General features: G+C 41.0%; 2 protein-coding genes across 4 annotated transcripts in view; one reads left to right on the top strand and one right to left on the bottom strand.

Annotated features, from left to right (window-relative positions):
* The window catches only part of LOC132403109 (glycogen phosphorylase, brain form), a 113163-nt gene extending 99823 nt beyond the window's left edge, over nt 1-13340 (top strand). Inside the window, exons 19-20 of the mRNA XM_059986401.1 lie at nt 6940-7006; nt 10153-13340. Coding sequence (XP_059842384.1) covers nt 6940-7006; nt 10153-10305 — 220 coding nt within the window. The 3' untranslated portion in view covers nt 10306-13340. The remainder of the gene's footprint in view (nt 1-6939; nt 7007-10152) is intronic.
* The window catches only part of abhd12 (abhydrolase domain containing 12, lysophospholipase), a 210108-nt gene that overhangs the window by 29933 nt on the left and 159346 nt on the right, over nt 1-20829 (bottom strand). The window contains exon 13 of one of the 3 annotated variants that reach the window (XM_059986405.1): nt 13698-20528. The exons of the other annotated variants lie outside the window; for them this stretch is intronic. Coding sequence (XP_059842388.1) covers nt 20495-20528 — 34 coding nt within the window. The 3' untranslated portion in view covers nt 13698-20494. Of the gene's footprint in view, nt 1-13697; nt 20529-20829 lie in introns of those variants that run through there. 3 annotated transcript variants of the gene reach the window in all.

Consider the following 20829-nt stretch of genomic DNA (forward strand, 5'->3'; position numbering starts at 1 on the left):
TGATGGAGAAGATCCTGAGAGGCAGGATTTATGAACATTTGGAGAGGTATAATATGATTAGGAATAGTTAGCATGGCTTTGTCAAGGGCAGGTCGTGCCTTACGAGCCTGGTTGAATTTTTTGAGGATGTGACTAAACACATTGATGAAGGTAGAGCAGTAGATGTAGTGTATATGGATTTCAGCAAGGCATTTGATAAGGTACCTCATGCAAGGCTTATTGAGAAAGTAAGGAGGCATGGGATCCAAGGGGACATTGCTTTGTGGATCCAGAACTGGCTTGCCCACAGAAGGCAAAGAGTGGTTGTAGACAGGTCATATTCTGCATGGAGGTCGGTCAGTAGTGGAGAGCCTCAGGAATCTGTTCTGGGACCCTTACTCTTCGTGATTTTTATAAATGACCTGGATGAGGAAGTAAAGGGTTGGGTTAGTAAGTTTACTGACGGTATAAAGGTTGAAGGTGTTGTGGATAGTGTGGAGTGCTGTCAGAGATTACAGCGGGACATTGATAGGATGCAAAACTGGGCTGAGAAGTGGCAGATGGAGTTCAACCCAGATAAGTGGTTTATTTTGGTAGGTCAAATATGATGGCAGAATATAGTATTAATGGTAATACTGAAGTTCTCAGGAGGAGAAGTTCTCAGTGTGGACGATCAGAGGGATCTTGGGGTCCAAGTCCATAGGACGCTCAAAGCAGCTGCTTAGGTTGACTCTGTGGTTAAGATAGTGTATGGTGTATTGGCCTTCGTCAATCGTGGAATTGAATTTAGGAGCCGAGAGGTAATGTTGAGGCTATATAGGACCCTGGTCAGACCCCACTTGGAGTATTGTGCTCAGTTCTGGTTGCCTCACTACAGGAAGGATGTGGAAGCCATAGAAAGGGTGTAGAGGAGATTTACAAGGATGTTGCCTGGATTGGGGAGCATGCCTTATGAGAATAGGTTGAGTGAACTCAGCCTTTTCTCCTTGGAGCGACAGAGGTTGAGAAGTGACCTGATAGAGGTGTATAAGATGATGAGAGGCATTGATCGTGTGGATAGTCAGAGGCTTTTTCCCAGGGCTGAAATGTCTGCCACAAGAGGACATGGGTTTAAGGTGCTGGGGAGTAGATACAGAGGAGATGTCAGGGGTAAGTTTTTTACGCAGTGGTGATTGCATGGAATGGGCTGCTGGCAACAGTGGTGGAGGCGGATACGATAGGGTCTTTTCAGAGACCTTTGGATAGGTACATGGAGCTTAGAAAAATAGAGGGCTATAGGTAAGCCTAGTAATTTAGACAATAGACAATAGGTGCAGAAGTAGACCATTCGGCCCTTCGAGCCTGCACCGCCATTTTGAGAACATGGCTGATCATCTACTATCTATACCCGGTTCCTGCCTTGTCCCCATATCCCTTGATTCCCCTATCCATAAGATACCTATCTAGCTCCTTCTTGAAAGCATCCAGAGAATTGGCCTCCACTACCTTCCGAGGCAGTGCATTCCAGACCCCCACAACTCTCTAGGAGAAGAAGTTTTTCCTTAACTCTGTCCTAAATGACCTACCCCTTATTCTCAAACCATGCCCCTCTGGTACTGGACTCTCCCAGAATCTGGAACATATTTCCTGCCTCTATCTTGTCCAATCCCTTAATAATCTTATATGTTGCAATCAGATCCCCTCTCAACCTCCTTAATTCCAGCGTGTACAAGCCCAGTCTCTCTAACCTCTCTGCGTAAGACAGTCCAGACATCCCAGGAATTAACCTCATGAATCTACGCTGCACTTTCCTCTACAGCCAGGATGTCCTTCCTTAACCCTGGAGACCAAAACTGTGCACAGTACTCCAGGTGTGGTCTCACCAGGGCTCTGTACAAATGCAAGAGGATTTCCTTGCTCTTGTACTCAATTCCCTTTGTAATAAAGGCCAACATTCCATTAGCTTTCTTCACTGCCTGCTGCACTTGCTCATTCACCTTCAGTGACTGATGAACAAGGACTCCTAGATCTCTTGGTATTTCTCCCTTACCTAACTCTACACCGTTCAGATAATAATCTGCCTTTCTGTTCTTATTCCCAAAGTGGATAACCTCACACTTATTCACATTAAACATCATCTGCCAAGTATCTGCCCACTCACCTAGCCTATCCAAGTCACCCTGAATTCTCCTAACATCCTCATCACATGTCACACTGCCACCCAGCTTAGTATCATTAGCAAATTTGCTGATGTTATTCTCAATGCCTTCATCTAAATCGTTGACGTAAACTGTAAACAGCTGTGGTCCCAATACCGAGCCCTGTGGCACCCCACTAGTCACCACCTGCCATTCTGAGAAACACCCATTCACCGCTACCCTTTGCCAACCATTTTTCTTTCCATGTCAATGTCTTCCCCCCCAATGCCATGAGCTTTGACTTTACCCACCAATCTCCTAAATGGGACCTTATCAAATGCCTTCTGAAAATCAAGGTACACTACATCCACTGGATCTTTCCCATCTAACTTCCTGGTTACATCCTCGAAAAACTCAGATTAGTCAAGCATGATTTACCCTTGGTAAATCCATGCTGGCTCGGCCAATCCTATCACTGCTATCTAGATATGCCACTATTTCATCTTTTTCATCTTTAATAATGGACTCTCGCATCTTCCCCACCACCAATGTCAGGCTGACAGGTCAATAGTTCTCTGTTTTCTCACTCCCTCCTTTCTTAAAAAGTGGGATAACATTAGCCATTCTCCAATCCTCAGGAACTGATCCTGAATCTAAGGAACATTGGAAAATGATTACCAATGCATCCGCAATTTCCAGGGCCACCTCCTTTAGTACCCTAGGATGCAGACCGTCTGGACCTAGGGTTTTGTCAGCCTTCAGTCCCATCAGTCTACTCATCACTGTTTCCTTACTAATGTCAATCTGTTTCATTTCCTCTGTTACCCTATGTCCTTGGCCCATCCATACATCTGGGAGATTGCTTGTGTCTTCCTTAGTGAAGACAGATCTAAAGTACTTAATAAATTCTTCTGCCATTTCTCTGTTTCCCATAACAATTTCACCCAATTCATTCTTCAAGGGCCCAACATTGTTCTTAACTATCTCCTTTCTCTTCACATACCTAAAAAAGCTTTTGCTATCCTCCTTTATATTCCTGGCTAGCTTGTGTTCGTACCTCATTTTTTCTCTCCGTATTGCCTTTTTAGTTAAGTTCTGTTGTTCCTTAAAAACTTCCCAATCATCTGTCCTCCCACTCACCTTAGCTCTGTCATACTTCCTTTTTTTTTAATGCTATGCAATCTCTGACTTCCTTTGTCAGCCACTGTGGCCCCTTTCCCCCCTTTGAATCCTTCCTTCTCCGGGGTATGAACTGATTTTGCACCTTGTGCATTATTCCCAAGAATACCTGCCATTGCTGTTCCACTGTCTTTTCTGCTAGGATATCCGTCCAGTCAACTTTGACCAGCTCCTCCCTCATGGCTCCATAGTTTCCCCTGTTCAACTGCAACACTGACACCTCCGAGCTGCCCTTATCCTTCTCAAATTGCAGATAAAAACTTATCATATTATGATCACTACCTTCTAATGGCTCCTTTACTTCAAGATCGCTTATCAAATCCTGTTCATTACATAACACTAAATCCAGAATAGCCTTGTCCCTGGTCGGCTCTCGTACAAGCTGTTCCAAGAATGCATCCCGTAGGCACTCTACAAACTCCCTATCCTGGGGTCCAGCACCAACCTGATTCTCCCAGTTCACCTGCATGTTGAAATCCCCCTTAACTACTGCGACATTACCTTTGCCACATGCCAATGTTAACTCCCTATTCAACTAAGGTAGGGACATGTTCGGCACAACTTTGTGGGCCGAAGGGCCTGTATTGTGCTGTAGGTTTTCTATGTTTCTATTTCTTTCAGTTAGCGAAAACGGGTACTAATGTAAGACTTTCGTAAAAGTGAAGTGGCGTAAAGCAAACTGTAGTAAAGCGGGGGACGCCTGTACCTCTGTAAAATCACCCCTCATTGTCTTATGCTCCAGGGAATAAAGTGGTTATGAAGTTGTCAGCCTATTGGGATATCCTAACTAACACAGTGATGCTCCTCGGAATTAAACCTATTGTTGTACGTAGTGTTATTTTGAAGATGTATAAGACATTGGTGAGGCCTAATTTGGAATATTGTGTCCAGTTCTGGTCAGCTACCTACAGGAAAGATATAGACAAGATTGGAAGAGTATAGAGAAAATTTTAAATGATGTTGCTAGGACCTGAGGACCAGAGTTATAAAGAAAGGTTGAATAGGCTAAGACTTTTGTTTCCTGGAGTGTAGGAGAATGAGGGGAGATTTAATAGAGGTATACAAAATGATGAGAGGTATAGGTAGGGTAAATGCACGCAGGCTTTTCCCACTGAGGTTGGTTAAGCATGGATAGTGAAATGTTTTAGGGGAATATTAAGGGAACTTCACTCAGAGGGTGGAGAGAGTGTCAGTGGAAGTGTTGGATGGGGGTTCAATTTTGTCATTTAAAAGGAATTTGGATAGGCACATAAATGGGAGGGGTGTGGAGGGCTTTGGTCCGGGTGCAGGTGAATGGGACTAGGCAGCTTAATATTTCAGCATTGACCAGATGGGCTGAAGGGCTGTTTCTGTACTTTATTGCTCTACAACTCTGAGAGGATGTATGTGGAATTAAAGGCAGTAATCAGCAGCAAGCATCTGATAGCGTGTGTGTAGCTTTATCGTGACTGTGGTTTTTGTATTTTGTACCCTGATTATAAAGCCAATGATTCAGGTTGTGTTAATGCATGGTATTGGAAGAGATTTGTGAGCAGGTCATGTGGCTCTTCAATCCTGCCCCATCATTCAATAAAACCATTTCAATCTTGCCACATACCTGTTTAGCCCCAGTGTCAGTTGTGATTCAGTGTTCCCACCCCTGGGTGGATAATTCCAAAGATTCAAACTTCTTGAATAAAGGAATTCTCTGGCCTCAGTCCCAGGTGATTGACCCCTTCCTGTGATTGTTTTCCACAATCAATGGATGGTGACCCTTTGATTGCTATTAACTTAAGTTTCAACGGAACCTACCTGCCTGTGATGTACCAATACCTCACCGTGATTGTGAATGTGACAATGAACTTGACTACAAGAGCTCCTTGTAGTTGATCAAATTCTGCCGAGATGTGACTCTGACCTCAGCCCCAGCCGGGGTGAAGTCTGGAGTGAGTTGCCAGGCTTGTGCCAGGCTACTGAGCAAAAGCCTTGGGAACACATTTATAGCTAGGGTTCCTAAGACTTTTACACAGTCCTGTCTTTGTCACTGTGGAGTAGAGAGCAAGTTTGTAAATTCGGCAGGAGAAAAGGATGTTGGGAATGGCGAGGGTTGAGCACTGTGGGAGGAGTGTAGGGCAGGTGGCAGAGAAGGAACGCCGGGGACAGGTGGCATGGGTGTAGACGCACCCAGGCTGGAGACACCAAGGAAGATAATTTGAATCCAAATAATTGGCTTCTTGATCATTGCAGAATGCCTCTTTAGTGCTTCCCCCTCCGTCCCCTCTGGCTTACCCTTTTCCCAGTCATGATCCCCCTCTCCCTGACCCTTCCCACTCTTCAGTCCACAATGGAAACCCATGTCAGAATCAGGTTTATCATCACGTCATTAAATTTGTTTATTTTTTTGCACCAGCAGTTCCGTGCAGTACTGCGCAAAAGTCTTTGGGGGGGGGGGGTTGTGTATATAATATTTATCTAGGGTGCTTAAGACTTGCACAATACTGTATTTATCAAAGTAGAGTGGAGAGTGAGTTTGTAAATCTGGTGGGAGATTGTATGTTGAGAATGGTGAGAGTGGAGTGCCGTGGGAAGGGTGTGGGACCGTTGGTAGAAAAGGAGTGCCAGAGTCTCAATTAATGGGAGGCACTTCCCGCAGTTCATAGGAAATATCCTGAGGTTCCCATGTGGGACAGGAATTGCAGGTTCCTGTTTGGAGCAGCCATTCATTCCAATCAGGCACAAAGATATGATGAAGAGATTAGTGATTGATAAATATTGATCCCAAAGGAAATTACAGTAGCGTAACAAGTGCACAGATATACAAGTATAAGAAGAGAAGTAAAAAAAGAATAAAATAAATTACCTCAAGCAGTCTTAACAGGATGGGATCATCACTTCTCTGGCTATAGGTTGACTCATTATAGAGCCTAATGGCTGAGGCTAAGAATGACCTCACATAGAGCTCTTTGGAGCATCGCAGTTGTCTTATCCTATTACTAAAAGTGCTCCTCTGTTCAGCCAAGGTGGCACGCGGAGGGTGAGAAATATTGTCCAGAATTGCCAGGATTTTCCATATGTTGTTCTATCACAGCCTCCTGTGTGTCCCGTTTGACTCCTATAACAGAGCCAGCCTTTCTAATCAGTTTATTTGAGCCTGTTGCCCCAGCACACAACTGCATAGAAGATTGTACTGGTGACAACAGACTGATACAACATGTGAAGGAGAGGTCTGCATACTCCAAAGGATATCAGTCTCTTTATTGTTGTTAACTAAGTCCAAATGTGTGCTCAATCCCTAAATTTACTTGGGTTACTGAGAACGATTATCATTATCAAACATAAAAGGACTAGATGTTCAATACCTCATGGTATTCTGTGCCTCTGCTCTGTAACTGATGGTCCCCATCACTGACCTACAGTCTACCCTATTTACAGTTTGTCCAGTTCTGCCCATCCACTGGCTGTTACCTGCAGTGTAAAAAGGCAAAGCACTCCAAATGTTGTTTATTTTGTGTAATTCTCTTTTGAAACCTTGGCTGTTGTTATTTATTCTATTAACGTTTCTCTGTTAGGCAAGTTTGCTTGTGTTTAAGCACTGGTGTATTTTGTCCAGTCATTCACCTACTTTGGACTAGCTGTTTGCAGCCACTTCACACTGGCACTCAACCCCTGTCTTCATTTCTTTCAGATTTAAAGTGTTTGCTGACTTTGAAGCGTATATCAAATCCCAAGAGAAAGTTAGTGAGCTGTACAAGGTAATGTAATCCATTATCTGTTAACACAGTCACCAAACGTCATTGCCATTTCTCCCATGGTTTGCCAGGTTTCATCATATGGGCTAAGGTGTTGGCCTCCAGCCCCTGCTCATTGGTCACCGGGCACATGCAGTAGTATGTGTACAAGATGCACGGAGGACTTATAATAGGACTTGTATAGATGTACCAGATATTCCTATGTATCCTGCTCTCTCAAGGTTCTATTTACATACAACACTCAGCCTACGATGTTGTGATGACACTAAAGATCAATCTAATCCTTCCCTCCCATATATAGCCTTCCATTTTTCTATCATCCATCTGCTTATCTAAGAATTTTTAAAAAGCCCCTTCTGTATCTGCCTCTACCACCACCCACAGGGCATTCTACGGACCCACCATTCTCTGTATAAAGAACTTGCCTCTGACATCAGGACTGAAGTGAAAGCAGAAAATGCCCTGGGGAGTAACTTTGAACCCTGAGCATCTCCAGGTGTATTCAAGAGATCTGGAAATACTCCTGTATGACCAGTGATGCCTCCTTGAATTAGAAGGTCTGGTCCCCACTACTTGGGGTGGTTCCTGCATATCCTGGTTACCCAACTCAAGCAGACAAATTATTTTCATTTCACTAACTTTGCGTTTATATGGAACCCTTCATGACCACCCTCCCCTGCCCCTGCCAAGCCCAAGCGTTCAAACTGCTCTTCAGTGTGCACAGCATATTTTGGAAGATGATCCCTATGGCAGCCATTTGTGCCCAGAGAGCTTCCACGCAGCTGTGGGGGAAATTATCGCTGTTAGCTGAGGGGTAAATATTGGGAGCAGGCATGGGGATGAATTCTTGTGGTCTTTCAAAATTATGCTGTGGTCTCAGCCACTGAGGGTGATGTTTGGTTTAACATTCCATTGGAACCTCTGACAATCCAACACCATCCACTACACTGAAAGCCCTGGCCTGAACTACCAGCTGTCTGGAGTGGGACCTCATGGGTGCTGGATATATCACTTTAAAAATACAGTCTGTTTTGGTGAGGCTAGCAATTCCTCTGCCCCTCATTGCCATATTAGAATTGCATGTCTGATTCAAGCCCAAAATCTCCCTAAGCTGGAATGAGTGAATGTAAGCTGCAGTAACGACCATGGAATATTTAAGGTTTTGCCCCTCCGGTCCTAAAAGTAGGTGAGCCAGAGCAATGGAATTACATTTTTTTCCTCGAGTGAAATATATGTTCCTAACGCTAAGCGATTAACCAGGCATGCTTATGGGTAGTGCCCAGAGATGGGTGAATCAATTTAATGAATGTGGTGTTCTTGACTAGAGGTTGTTAGTAGGGAGCATCACTATCAGATGCTGTCTGTGAGTGGATTTGCATAGAAAGGATCAACTTTGTGTTGACTGCTTAACAATCAGCTGACTGCTTATTCAGTGCTTAATGTGATACCTTTCCAAGGTGAAATATTGGCTACTAACCCAACAGACCATTTGATCTCTGGACTTGGGTGTTTGAGTTAAATGCCTTTGCTTAAATTACTCTCGTCTTATCAAGTTAACATAGAGCATTACAGCACAGTACAGGCCTTTCGGCTCACAATGTTGTTCCCACTCTATAGTCTACTCCAATCTTTTCATTTTTTTTTCATCCATGTGCCTAAGAATTTCTTAAATGCCCCAAATGTATCTGCCTCTACCACCACCCCTGGCAGTACATCCATGCACCAGCTACTCTCTGACTGTTCACCTTAAAATTATGTCCCCTTGTATTAGCCATTTCTGCCTTGGGAAAATGTTTCTGGCACACCTCTATCGCTCTCATCCTGCTTCACTCCAAAGAGTTAACTTACTTAACCTATCTTCATAAAAACATGTCGTCTAGTCCAGACAGCAACCTGGTAAATCTCTTCTGCACCCTCTCTAAAACTTCACATCCTTCTTATAATGAGATGACCAGAATGGAACACAATATTCCAAGTGTGGTCTAATCTTTTGTAATGAATAACTTGTGTGATCTGGCAAACACACCAATCAGACAAGTGATTGTTGTGCAGTTATATGGGGTGAGATGAGGGAACTAGTCAGGGAGGGATCAATCATTTACTAATTGGTGGAGGGTTTGTTTCTATGCTGTACCACTGGATTGGGATGGGTTTTGTTTCAACTTATGGAACAACAATGATCATAACAGCCTCGTATACCACTTCCACAGTACCTCATTTCATTGAGTAGTCACAGGCATGATTCATATTGAACTTTGCTCGTTCAGTAAACAGAAGGATTTCCCTCCACCAAGTTGGACTGAAATGTTTACCAGCTCCACACACCGAAACACTTATGGATTTCTATTACCCCCCCCCCCCCCCCCGCCACCTTCCCTTTTCTCCTATGTTCCACTCTCCTCTCCTATCAGATTCCTTCCTCTCCACCTATCACTTTCTAGCTATCCTTCTTCCCCTGCACCCCCCCCCCCCCCACTTTTTATTCTGGTGTCTTTCTCCTTCCTTTCCAGTCCTGAGGAAGGGTCTCTCCCCAAAATATCGACTGACATTTCATTTGTTCATTTCCATAGATGCTGTCTGGCCTGCTGAGTTCATCCAGCATTTTTGTGTGTTGCTCTGGAGTCCTATGACTGTTCTGTGTGCCACCAAACTGAGCAAAAGGGCATCCATTAAAATTATTACACAGGTGGATTGTGTATGAGAGTTTACTCTTATTTCTATGTAGACAGTATGTTTGGATTGTAATGATAACTCAGTTGTAGAATATTGAAAGGCCTAGATAAGAGTGGACATTTCTTATAGTGGAGAGTCTAGGACCAAAGGCCACAGCTTCAGAATCGAAGGAAGTCCCTTGAGAACAGAGATGAGGAGAAATTTCTTTAGCCAGAGTGTGTTGAATCTATGGAATTCATTGCCACAGATGGTATACTTAAAACAGATTTGTAGGTTCTTGATTAGTAAGGGCGTCAAAGATTGTGGGGAGAAGACAGAAAGGTAATAAAGCTGCTGTGATGGAATGATGGAGCAGATGCGATGGGCCAAATGTCTTTTGGTCTTACAGTACCTGTTTTGGTTTCTGTCTCTGCATGATTTCCTTTCTTCTCAGCAGTATGCTGCATGTTAATGATTGCTGTTCTTTCTGTTCACAGAATTCAAAGGATTGGACCAAGATGGTAATAAAAAACATTGCAAATGCTGGCAAATTCTCGAGTGATAGAACAATCAAAGAGTATGCCAGAGAGATTTGGGGGGTGGAGCCCTCTGATGTAAAGATTCCCCCTCCAAATGAACCCAAATCTTAGTATGTGCCTCTTGTTTATGAAGATGGGTGGTGTGTGCAATCTAGGCTCTTGTGGTTCCCCCCGCCCCTGTTTATCATGGGAATCACCTTGCTTTTGTTTGTCTTTTATAAAATACAACTGTTGTGCACCTTGTTAAAACATGAGTTTCAGCAGAGGAATGTTTGAGGTTGTGATTTTTGTTACTGGAATGGTTTTTAAGTGTAGATTTCTATAATAAGGATGAATCTTATTATTCAAGAAAGGATTGCCTCTTCCTAATTTTTCCTTTGCACTGAACACATTGTCATTTGTGGGTGGAAAGCAGGAGATTTTAAAAATCCATTAAAACATTCTCATCACAACTATGCACAAAGAGACTTTTGTCATTCATTTGCTGGATTTGCAGTTAAAAAGTTTCTAGGAAGATAATAGAAACAAATTAACATAGAACATTACAGTGCAGTTCAGACCCTTTGACCCACATTTCCCCCTATAAAGAACTTGCCTCTGATATCCCCCTGTATTCCCTCCAATCATCTAGATGTAATTTTAACAAAAAAAGTGCAAAACAAAAACTGAATACTTTGGAAATTTGAATTAAAAAAGAAGATGTTCAGATTACACTGCAGGAAAGGCAGCATCTGAGAAAGTGATCTGACTTCAGAATTGGAGCTAGGGCGGGGAGAGGGAATGAATGGCATGATACTTAAAGGCAATAAAATAAATGTCATTCTGTGAATGGTGTAAATGGAAAATAGCAGACCCATTGTCCTTGAACTTCATGCACCAAGCTGGCAGCTTGTTAAGTGCTAGGTCCAAAAAGATGGTATGTCTTCCCTCAGCTTGTTACATGGCACTATTATAGAGATAATCATGTGAAATATAGTGGCTGGGATTTTACTGACCATCCTAGGCAATGCCTGTACCTACAGAATCCCCTCTGTACCTCAGGCTGTGATGCCATCCCTGTTTACAGCACTTTTTCAAATACAAACATAGAAATTACAAATCCAAGAAATTTGAGTCTGAATAATTTCTCTCATTATAATATCTGATTCAGTGATGCTTTTTGAGGGGAAATCTACTGTACTAATTCCAGTTGACTGATCTTAGACTTAAGGCACATAGTCATAGAACACTGCAACACAGAAACAGGACCTTTGGCCCATCTAGTCTGTGCTGAACCATTAATCAGCCTAGTCCCATTGACTTGCACCCGGGCCATAGCCGTCATCCTTGTATTGATTCAAATTTCTCTTCAATGTTGAATTTGAAACTGCATTCTCCACTTCTGCCGGCAGTTTGTTCCACATTCTCATCACCCTGAGTGAAGTTATCCCTTGTCTTCCCCTTAATCATTTCATTTTTCATCCTTAACCCATCATCTCTAGTTCTAGTCTTGTCCAACCTCAGTAGAAAAAGCCTCCTTGCATTTACCATACTTTTACCCCTCAATTAAGCATATCTCTATCAATTCTTCTCGGCTCTAGAATCTAGAGAATACAGTTCAACCTTTCTGTAACTCAGGTTCTTAAGTCTTGACAACATTGTTGTAAATTTTGTCTGCACTCTCAATCTTATGGCTATCTTTCCTTTAGGTAGGTGACCAGAACTGCACACAATACTCCAAACTAAGCCTCACCAATATCTTATACAATTTTAACATCACAACACCTGTACTCAATACTTTGATTTATGAAAGCAAATGTGCCAAAAGTGCTCTTACACCTACCTATGATATGCTCGTCTTTCTTGTCTTCTGGAAGGACCAAAAAGCCTCAGTTTGGTGTCTGTTATGGAGAGGCAACAACTAGAGTAATTCAAATCCTGTTACTGTCAATGCCAGTGAGGAATCCAGTGATCTTCGCAACCAATGAAGAAAAAACTTAAATTCAGATGTACTGCACGTATCTGCCACTAGATGGCAGTGCAGTCACATTTGTTATAAAGCTGGAGATGAAAAAAAACTGTAGATGCATGTAATTTGAAATAAAAACAGGTGGTGTTAAAACAGCAGCCCGGATACATCTATGGTAAAAGAAAGTGGAAAACCAGAGTGGACAGGAGAAACCCACATGGCCACATTACAAATGTATATGTCTTACAAAATGACTAGCTTTAGTTGTCACATGTACATCGAAACATCAGTGAAAGGAATTGTTTTGCGACCACAAATAGCACAGTTTGAGGATTATACTGTGGGCAATTCTGTAAGTAGTGCTACACTTTTGACACCAACATAGCATACTCACTAACCCAAACTCTTTATCTTTGGAATTTTGGAGGAAACCCACACAGATATAGGGAGAATGTACTAACTCCTTATGGACAGCAGTAGGAAATGAACCCAGATCAGTGATGGCTGGCGCTATAAACAGATGCACTAACCACTATGATACTGTGCATGGGCAGCTCCAAGGTTGGGATTGAAGCTAGATCCCTGGAAGTCTAAGATAGGATGCCAACTGGGTACTGTGCACCTATTCTACTGCTATGAATACGGAACCTGGGTGGGCCTCAATCACTTCTGAATCTTGCTCCTTCATTCCTTTCCTAATTTTACCATAGTGATTTTTCAAAAAGAATTGAACATACACCAACTTTCACTGCCATTCATTTAGCTCAGACCACCTTTGCTGTGTCAAAACCTCAATATCCTCTGGTTTCACTTAGATTCCAGTCAGGCAATTGAGACAGAGTGGTGAGATCAGCTGGGTTCAGGTCTGCAATGTTCCCAGGCACCAGACAAGTAAATTTTAGTACATTAAGCTAGGATGAGGTGCCTTGTTCTTGCCCCACACCCCTGCATATCCCTTGAATTGTAATAGGGGTATCTTGTCTGAAGATAAATTCTTCTTGTCTTCCATTTAAATGAACCAGCTGCCTGCTGAATGGACCCTTTCAGTTTAAAACTGAGTTCCAAGTGAAGCAGAGGGGGATTGGTATATACTCCAGGAACACAGAGATCCACTCACTGCCTCCTCAGAACTGTATTTTACACTTTTTCATTAAAAATGCTTTGTTTTTAATATGTCAGATATTCACCTAAATTTCATCTATCTTCTGATGTGGTTGTGTCTGTGAAGCTCCTACTAATTTGTACCAAAATATGCAGAAACAGTGGGATTTAAGTGCACAGGAAACCAGTTTTGTTTACCTTAAATACTAATTGTATTACAATATTGAAAGCATTAATCTGAAAAAAACAAGTCATTCAGGCAGAATGCTCAACCAGTATAAAAATTGGAAGGTTTGGAGACTATTGTAGGAATTGCATGGTTAGGAGCATCTCTGCCCACAACTGTGGAAGAATTTCAATCTGTAATTCACACCCCATCGTCCAGTGCAATAAACCCCTAAGAATCAAAAGCACAGACCTTAATGTGTGGTGTCACATAAGACAATAAGTCATCTTAGGCTCAGGATTTTATTTATTTAAAAAATATACAGTACATAAATTCAGTTAATATTCAAGCAAAGTCTTAGATTCAGCAGCTTACAAAATGTGCAAGATCACGCAATTGTTTGACCTCTCAATTAGGCTGTTCACAACACTGCACAAAATGCCATTACACTTGATGTTTACACAACCATTCAATTGCTTCCTCATCTGCACATAGCAACAAAATAAAAGGTTACTGATATCGTTAGTAATTGTAAGTATGCAAAACTCCTTTGCTTTTACATAAACACACAACTCATAGCACAGAAACGAGTAAATTTGTCTAAGAGTGTGCTAATACTTCACACAGCTTTTCATCTAATACCATCACTGTATCTCTATTTCTGTGCCTGTTGGATATTTACCTACCATTCCCTTTAAATGCATATTCATTGGTGAACTTGTATGACTTGAGTTTTACATTTTCAGCCCTCTCTATGTGCTCCTATGTTCTTTACTGGATTTATTAATGACCAGCTTTCATTATGGTCCCTGGTTTTGGTTTCCCTTACACATTTCTACATCTAAGTTTTCATTCCCTGAATAATTTAAAAACTTGCTGACATCTAGGGGAAGTGTTCCCTTTGACTGGAAGAGGGATTGCGAGTTCTGTCCAGTGTTTACTACTAAAGCACACAAAATTCTGGAGCTACTCAGCAGGTCAGGCAGCATCCATAGAGGGGAACTAACAGTCAACATTTTGGGCTGAGACTTGGAAGAATCATTCCCTACACCTGGATTTTGGCAAGGCCCTTTTATTGACACTCCTTCCTTGTGTGCACATCAGTGTTGATGGATTTGGCCGCTAAACTCCTGGAGTGCCTGTTGAAGTTTATTATTACAGTAAACTGCCTGGTTCTGATGAAAGGTCTCAGTCTGAAACTTCGACTCTTTATTCCTTTGCATAGGTACTGCCTGACCTGCTGAGTTCCTCAGGCACTCTGTGTGCTGCTCTGGATTTCCAGCATCTGCAGAATCTGATAACAATATTCACATTAGATTATTGCCCTAAAGTTCCATTGCAGATATCATTACAATTTAATTCCACATTAAAGCAGACTGGTTGGGGGGGGGGGGGGAACGACCCATTTACAGCTTTTAACAAACTGCTGGAACAGGAGAGTTCCTGCAGTTAATGAGAACATGAACACAAGTCCAATGGGGAACACGAGAAGCACTTTTTCAAGTGATCTGCTTTTATTATGCATGCTCAAGAGGCTCCTTTACACTGAAGGTCACAATAAACGATTCAAAATATTGAAACTTGCATTTAATAGAATCACAGTTCCAATCATTTTAAAAGCTAAATTGTGTATCTTTCATGATGAAAGGCCAGGAGCCTGATTAGGCTTCATGCTGGGGCATCTGCAGCAGACTTTGGCATCCAGTGAGACATGGCTGGTCTGATCCATTCCACTTCCTCTTAACCCTCTATTCCCCTATAGTCCAACTGACATGCTCATAGGGGTGCAGAATTTACATAAACTATCCTAGTAGATTCCAACCTTCCATTTAATAACTTACAATTATTAACAGTCTTGATCATACAAAGTAATTCTAAGTCCATTATGGCTCATACATCTAAATGCAATGTGCTTTCAGGATCTCTGAAAAATCTGATTGCAAGTAACTAAAACAAAATATTGTGGAATATTCCCACCTTCTACTCTCTCACATATTTCCTGGTTGTATAACACCTGTACTTTGATTACTTGCACAGACATTAGTAAGTTTTCCCTCTGTGAGACTGGATATTAAATAGTGATTATAACGCAGTGCCATGCGGGGAGTGCAGCACTTCATGAAGAGTATAATGAGATGGATCTATGAAGAACTACAGCCTTTCTGTTATAAAACAAGACATTTTAAATGGACTCCATGCTTAATCCAGCCACAATAGTAGACTATCAGAAACCTGTAGATGTGATGTTACAAATGATTACTGCCAGTTTAATCATGAAATCATCTGCTGATTCAGCTGCCTTATCTACTACAATGTAAGGTCATGTTCTGGTTTTTATTTAAACATGGTGTAACTGACTCCATAAGCAACAGTTGAAGAACGGTGGCACCTGATAATAATAGGTCACGTTGCTAGAATAAACCACAAGCAAAAGTCAATAGGTAAAAGCTTTCCCTTGAAGATTTGGCTTCCTCAGAATAGTGATGCCGTTAAAACGGAGATGTATGATTCAATAGCAGCTACATCAATCTGACACCTATCAACAGAAAGATCTGAGTATCTGTATGGCAAGGTACAGGGTTTAAGCAGAGAGACATAAGAGACTGCAGATGCCGGAAATCTGAAGCAACATAAAGGAGTTGGAGGAACTCAAGTAGGTCAGGCAGTGCCTGTGGAGGGAAATGGATAGTCAACACTTCAAGTTGAGACTCCATCAGGATTGGGAAGAAAGATGGGAGTTAGCCAATATAAAAGGTGAGGAGAAATGGTTGATACAGCTGGTGGGTGATAAGCAGCTGGTAAGAGAATGGGAATGAGAAGCTGGAAGGTGATAGGCAGAAGTTAAAGGTGCTGTAGAAAATAGAATCTGATAGGAGTGGATGGTGAAACATGGAATAAAGGAAGTGAAGCGAGGAAGGGAATCAATGGGAGGAATATATAGGTGATGGGCAGATCGAGAGGGCAAGGAAGAGAGGGAGATGGTGGGATAAGGAAAACAAAAAAGGACAGATGTGACTGGTTACTGGAAGTTGAGAAATTGTTTATGCCATCAGGCTGGAGAACTATCAGGACTGAATACAAGGTGATGTTCCTCCAACTGGCAGTAGAGGGTTTAATCAGAATTGGCTGGCTTGAAGAGTTTTTATATAATTACTGCTTTATTATGGACAAAACGGCTTGTAGAAACACATGGCAGCACTATTTCAAAGGACAAAATAACCCTCCTCCAGCACGATAATATCTCACAAAGAATTAGACTGGTCATTATCATATTGTTATTTATGGAACCTTGCTGCACAGCAAGTCATTTGCCACTATGACAGATCAGTCACTATTTCAAAAGATTTTTCATTGCAGCAAATTGATTTTGATGACTTTTCTGTGAACCCTAGATAAAAGCAAGTCTTTTTGTCCATGACAAAAAGGAGCTATGTAAATGTTTCATCAGCTCAGCCAACACTGATTAAACCTGTATTTCTCTACAACTGCTGGTTGACTTTTTACGACATTTTTTCCCTTTTACTTCAGATATTAGCACCCACATTATTTTGCTTTTGCCCCTTCTGAATTATTTACAAGTTTATAAACATAAACCCAAAAGTCACAGTTATTATTGACTACACAGTTATTATTACCCTATTAGTTATGACTAACCCCATGTGGGTTTCATAGCTGAATTAGGGGCATGTTTCCCCACTTGTGAAATGTTTAGTATTCTCTGAGAGTGTAGAGTCTCAGTTTAACAATTCATCCAAAAGACTTCAGTCAATGCAGTGCATTCACCCTCTGCACACAGGCTTGAATCCATAATACTCTGACATGAGGTGACAGTGTCACCAATGAGCCAAGCACAACATCTTAATAGTTTTGAAAAATGGCAAAAAATCATTAATGATAGTTATACTAAATGTCTACACTGCCTACAAATGACTATGAAGGTTAAGACATCAGCTGCCCATGTAAAACTCCAGGTCTAACAAATGGGGACTGTGGGTAAAGTTAATGCTCAAGAATTAACAGCAAACTGCAAGTTACACAAAGAATTAAGCCAAGTATGATTTAACTATCATTACCAGACACACTCAGGAAAAATAAATAATGTTGATTTCTATTAGCATCATTGCTTAAAGTCAAGCTGCAAAGATTCAGTTCGAGAGGGAGATTTACTGGAGAACCCTTGCTGGGTGACCACAGCCAGAAGTATGCACATGAGGTAGAAAGGGGTAACAATGTTGATCAGATGATATGAAACAAGGAAACAACAATGTAAGCCATCTATGAGGCAAAAGGCCTGATTTTGTGCTGTGAAATTCCATGCAACTTCCCCAGCCAGAGAAACTCATCAAATATTTTTCTCAAGGCTGTATGACTTACAGACTTGCTAGTTATTATCTTCAGTGGAACAGGAAAGCCTCCTTTCCATCATTGAAGTAGATCAGTGAGATCTTTACTAAAACATTTCCAGAAATTCAGCATTGAGAAAGACAGATTCCTGATTCAGTAGGAGTGACAGATATATAGTGGATTCCAGTCAATTGAGACATATCAGGACCAATATGCTTCGGCCCGTTAGGCGGCAGCTCCAATTAGCCGAAGTTTCATGGAAATAGTTAAAAGGTATATATAAAAAAAAGACAAACTGAATAACAAATTATGAATTTAAATGAAATTGTACTATAAAACTATTTTATAACGGTTACCAATTGAGGAATTCATCGAGTGTATGCTGGCATAGTACTTGATTGGTAAACTACCCATTCTAAATCCTTTAAAGCATGTTTAATACTTTAGCCATTAACCAACAATTTCTTTTTCTCTTCCTGACATATTTGAACAACACACCGTTATGCGATCCATCGCTTTCTTTGAACCAGCTAGTGTTGCACGTTTGTAGCAAAGGGAATTGTCCTACGTGGCATGATAAAAAAAGGCCTGTTCCATCGGCATTGCCGATATCAACTGCGTAAAGTTTTCGTAGCAAGTTGGGAAGCTTTGTGTTTTCATGTTTCCGCATTTCAGCACTAGCTTTCTCGCTGTGTGTTTTCTAGAATTTAATGTGGTACCCACATTTCCATTGAGTCAACCAACCATCTATTGCTTTAAAAATCTTCATGTCCCAACTTCTTAACTAGTTCCTTAGACTTTTTTTGTTAAACATTGGTCTACTGACATGCACATCTCATCCAGTTACAATGGAAAACCACTGACTGAGCACCTCTTCAACATCTGGATCTTTACCTTCGCACTTTTGCTTTTGGGATATTCCCTGTTGTCCCTCTTGCAATGCCCATTCTTCTCACAGATTATTTTGCTGATGTATCAAGCGTGGAATTGTAGATTTCAGTGAGTTATCTCTGCCAGCTGATGATGAATGGTGTCAGAGGGGTGGCTTTTAATTTGGTCCAGTAGGGTAATTTTTCCGGCTAGTGCCAGATGTTATTGTGGCAAGGTTCTCAAATAATTTTTTTAAATAAAAAAAACAATGATCAAAGCTCATTGCTTTTTGAATCGGTGTCCATCAGCCCAAATGGATAATGTAACACAAGCACAGGCATTCGTTCATTCTAAGCGAAATGTAGTGCCTAACAGTCAGAAAAGTGCACATAACTGACCATCTCCTGTCCCAATTAAGTGGCACAGTGTCCTAAATAAACAAAGAATTGTCCCAATAATCAGCTGTAATGACTAACCCATGCCCCAATCAACAGGAATCCACTATACTTGACTCTTCCTTACTCATCTCAGCAGGTCTTCTACACTTCTCTAAATTTTCTATATTTTTTTCTTTTTTCCAGCATTTTCATGTTTTAATTTTATCAAATCAGGTGTATGTTAGACAAATATGTAAATACTTCAATAAATAAAGTTTATGCTCTACACAAGGCGTTTGCTTTCTTTACCAAAGGCTTTTTCTATTTACCAGTTAAATCTTCATTATAACAGTGAAGTGTGTTAAGAGGAATTTTAGCATGTTCAATAATGAATGCCGCTGTACTTATATTCTAAAGCGACTGAATTTAAGATTAAAAGAGTGTTACACTGTGCCCCAGAAGTCAACCAGTAAATTTAACATATCTCACATAATCACTGCTATACAAGTAGCGTTGTTCACTGACTACAGTGCATCAGCAGGGCTATGATAATAGTTCACAATGCAAGTTAATCGCTAGACAAGTTAATTGTAATTTTGATTTGTTCTGGTGATACAGTAAGCCCCACTGCTCGTCTTCAAAAGCTATGTGACAATGAAAATTTTCACAAAAACAGTTCATTCAGACACCCAACAGTTTTGTACCAACAACACACAAGGCTCAACAGTTGATCTGATTTTGAATATTTATCTTGGAATAGTATCATCACAACCTCCCATTTTTTTTGTAGCAAAACTCAGATTGCCTGGATACTGAGAGGAAGTTGCTCACAAGACATAGTACATATGACCATTACCTCTAGCTTGTAGAGAACTACCTATCTGAATACAGCTAGTTACTAGATCAAGACAGACTCACTTGAATTTTCCCTAAAGGTACAATCCTTCAGATGTTCTCATCAATCTGAGTTTCTGAATAGTTATTACCTTCACATGAACAATATTTCTTCACAAAACCCTTCTCACAATGGAACAGAACCATGAAGATTAAACCAACATTACAGGGCACATCAACAAGTTTACACTCTCAAAAGTAAAAGTACTGTTTAAGATCATCCACGATTTGGAAGCAACAAATGGAGTGTGTTGATAAGAATCATAATTTGAAATTACCCTGATCCTCCTTACTTATGTTTACATTTTGGAAACCTTAACACAAGAATTCCATCACAATGGTCTAGAAAATAAATGAGCATCTTCACTTCTTTATTAAACCTAAACTCCTTGAAATTTCAATTAATGTCCTTTACTTTGCTTTATTATTATACCTAGCTCAGCGCTCCTTCTCACCTGACTAAAAATAAAATTTCTGAGATCATGATTTTTATTTTGTCTTCAAACAGAACAAGTTTAGTGGAATGTAACTCAATGTTGACAAGGACTGAAGTCTTCATGCTGCTCTGAAGTTGTTATCTGTTCACCGTGGTGCACCTCATTAATGATGAAAGGATGGATCATCTAAGAACTCCCTAGATCAACAGGGGGGAAAAAAAAGGGATTTACGCTATTTCATAACACTGTCCCAAGCCCTGATAAATGCCACCACATTCCCTGGAAAGCAGGAATTGCCACCTTAACACTCAAAATCATTTTCTCTTCCTCCAAACTCAACATTTATGCTCTATCATTAAGTTCAAAGTTAATTTATTATCGCAGTATGTATATGTCACTGTATACTACCTACAGATTCATTTTCTTGCAGGCATTCACAGTAGAATAGAGAAATGCAATAGAATCAATGGAAAACCACAAAGACTGACAAACAACCAA

The sequence above is a fragment of the Hypanus sabinus genome, chromosome 12 (genome assembly GCF_030144855.1).
Source record: "Hypanus sabinus isolate sHypSab1 chromosome 12, sHypSab1.hap1, whole genome shotgun sequence".
Taxonomy (NCBI): Eukaryota; Metazoa; Chordata; class Chondrichthyes; order Myliobatiformes; family Dasyatidae; genus Hypanus; species Hypanus sabinus.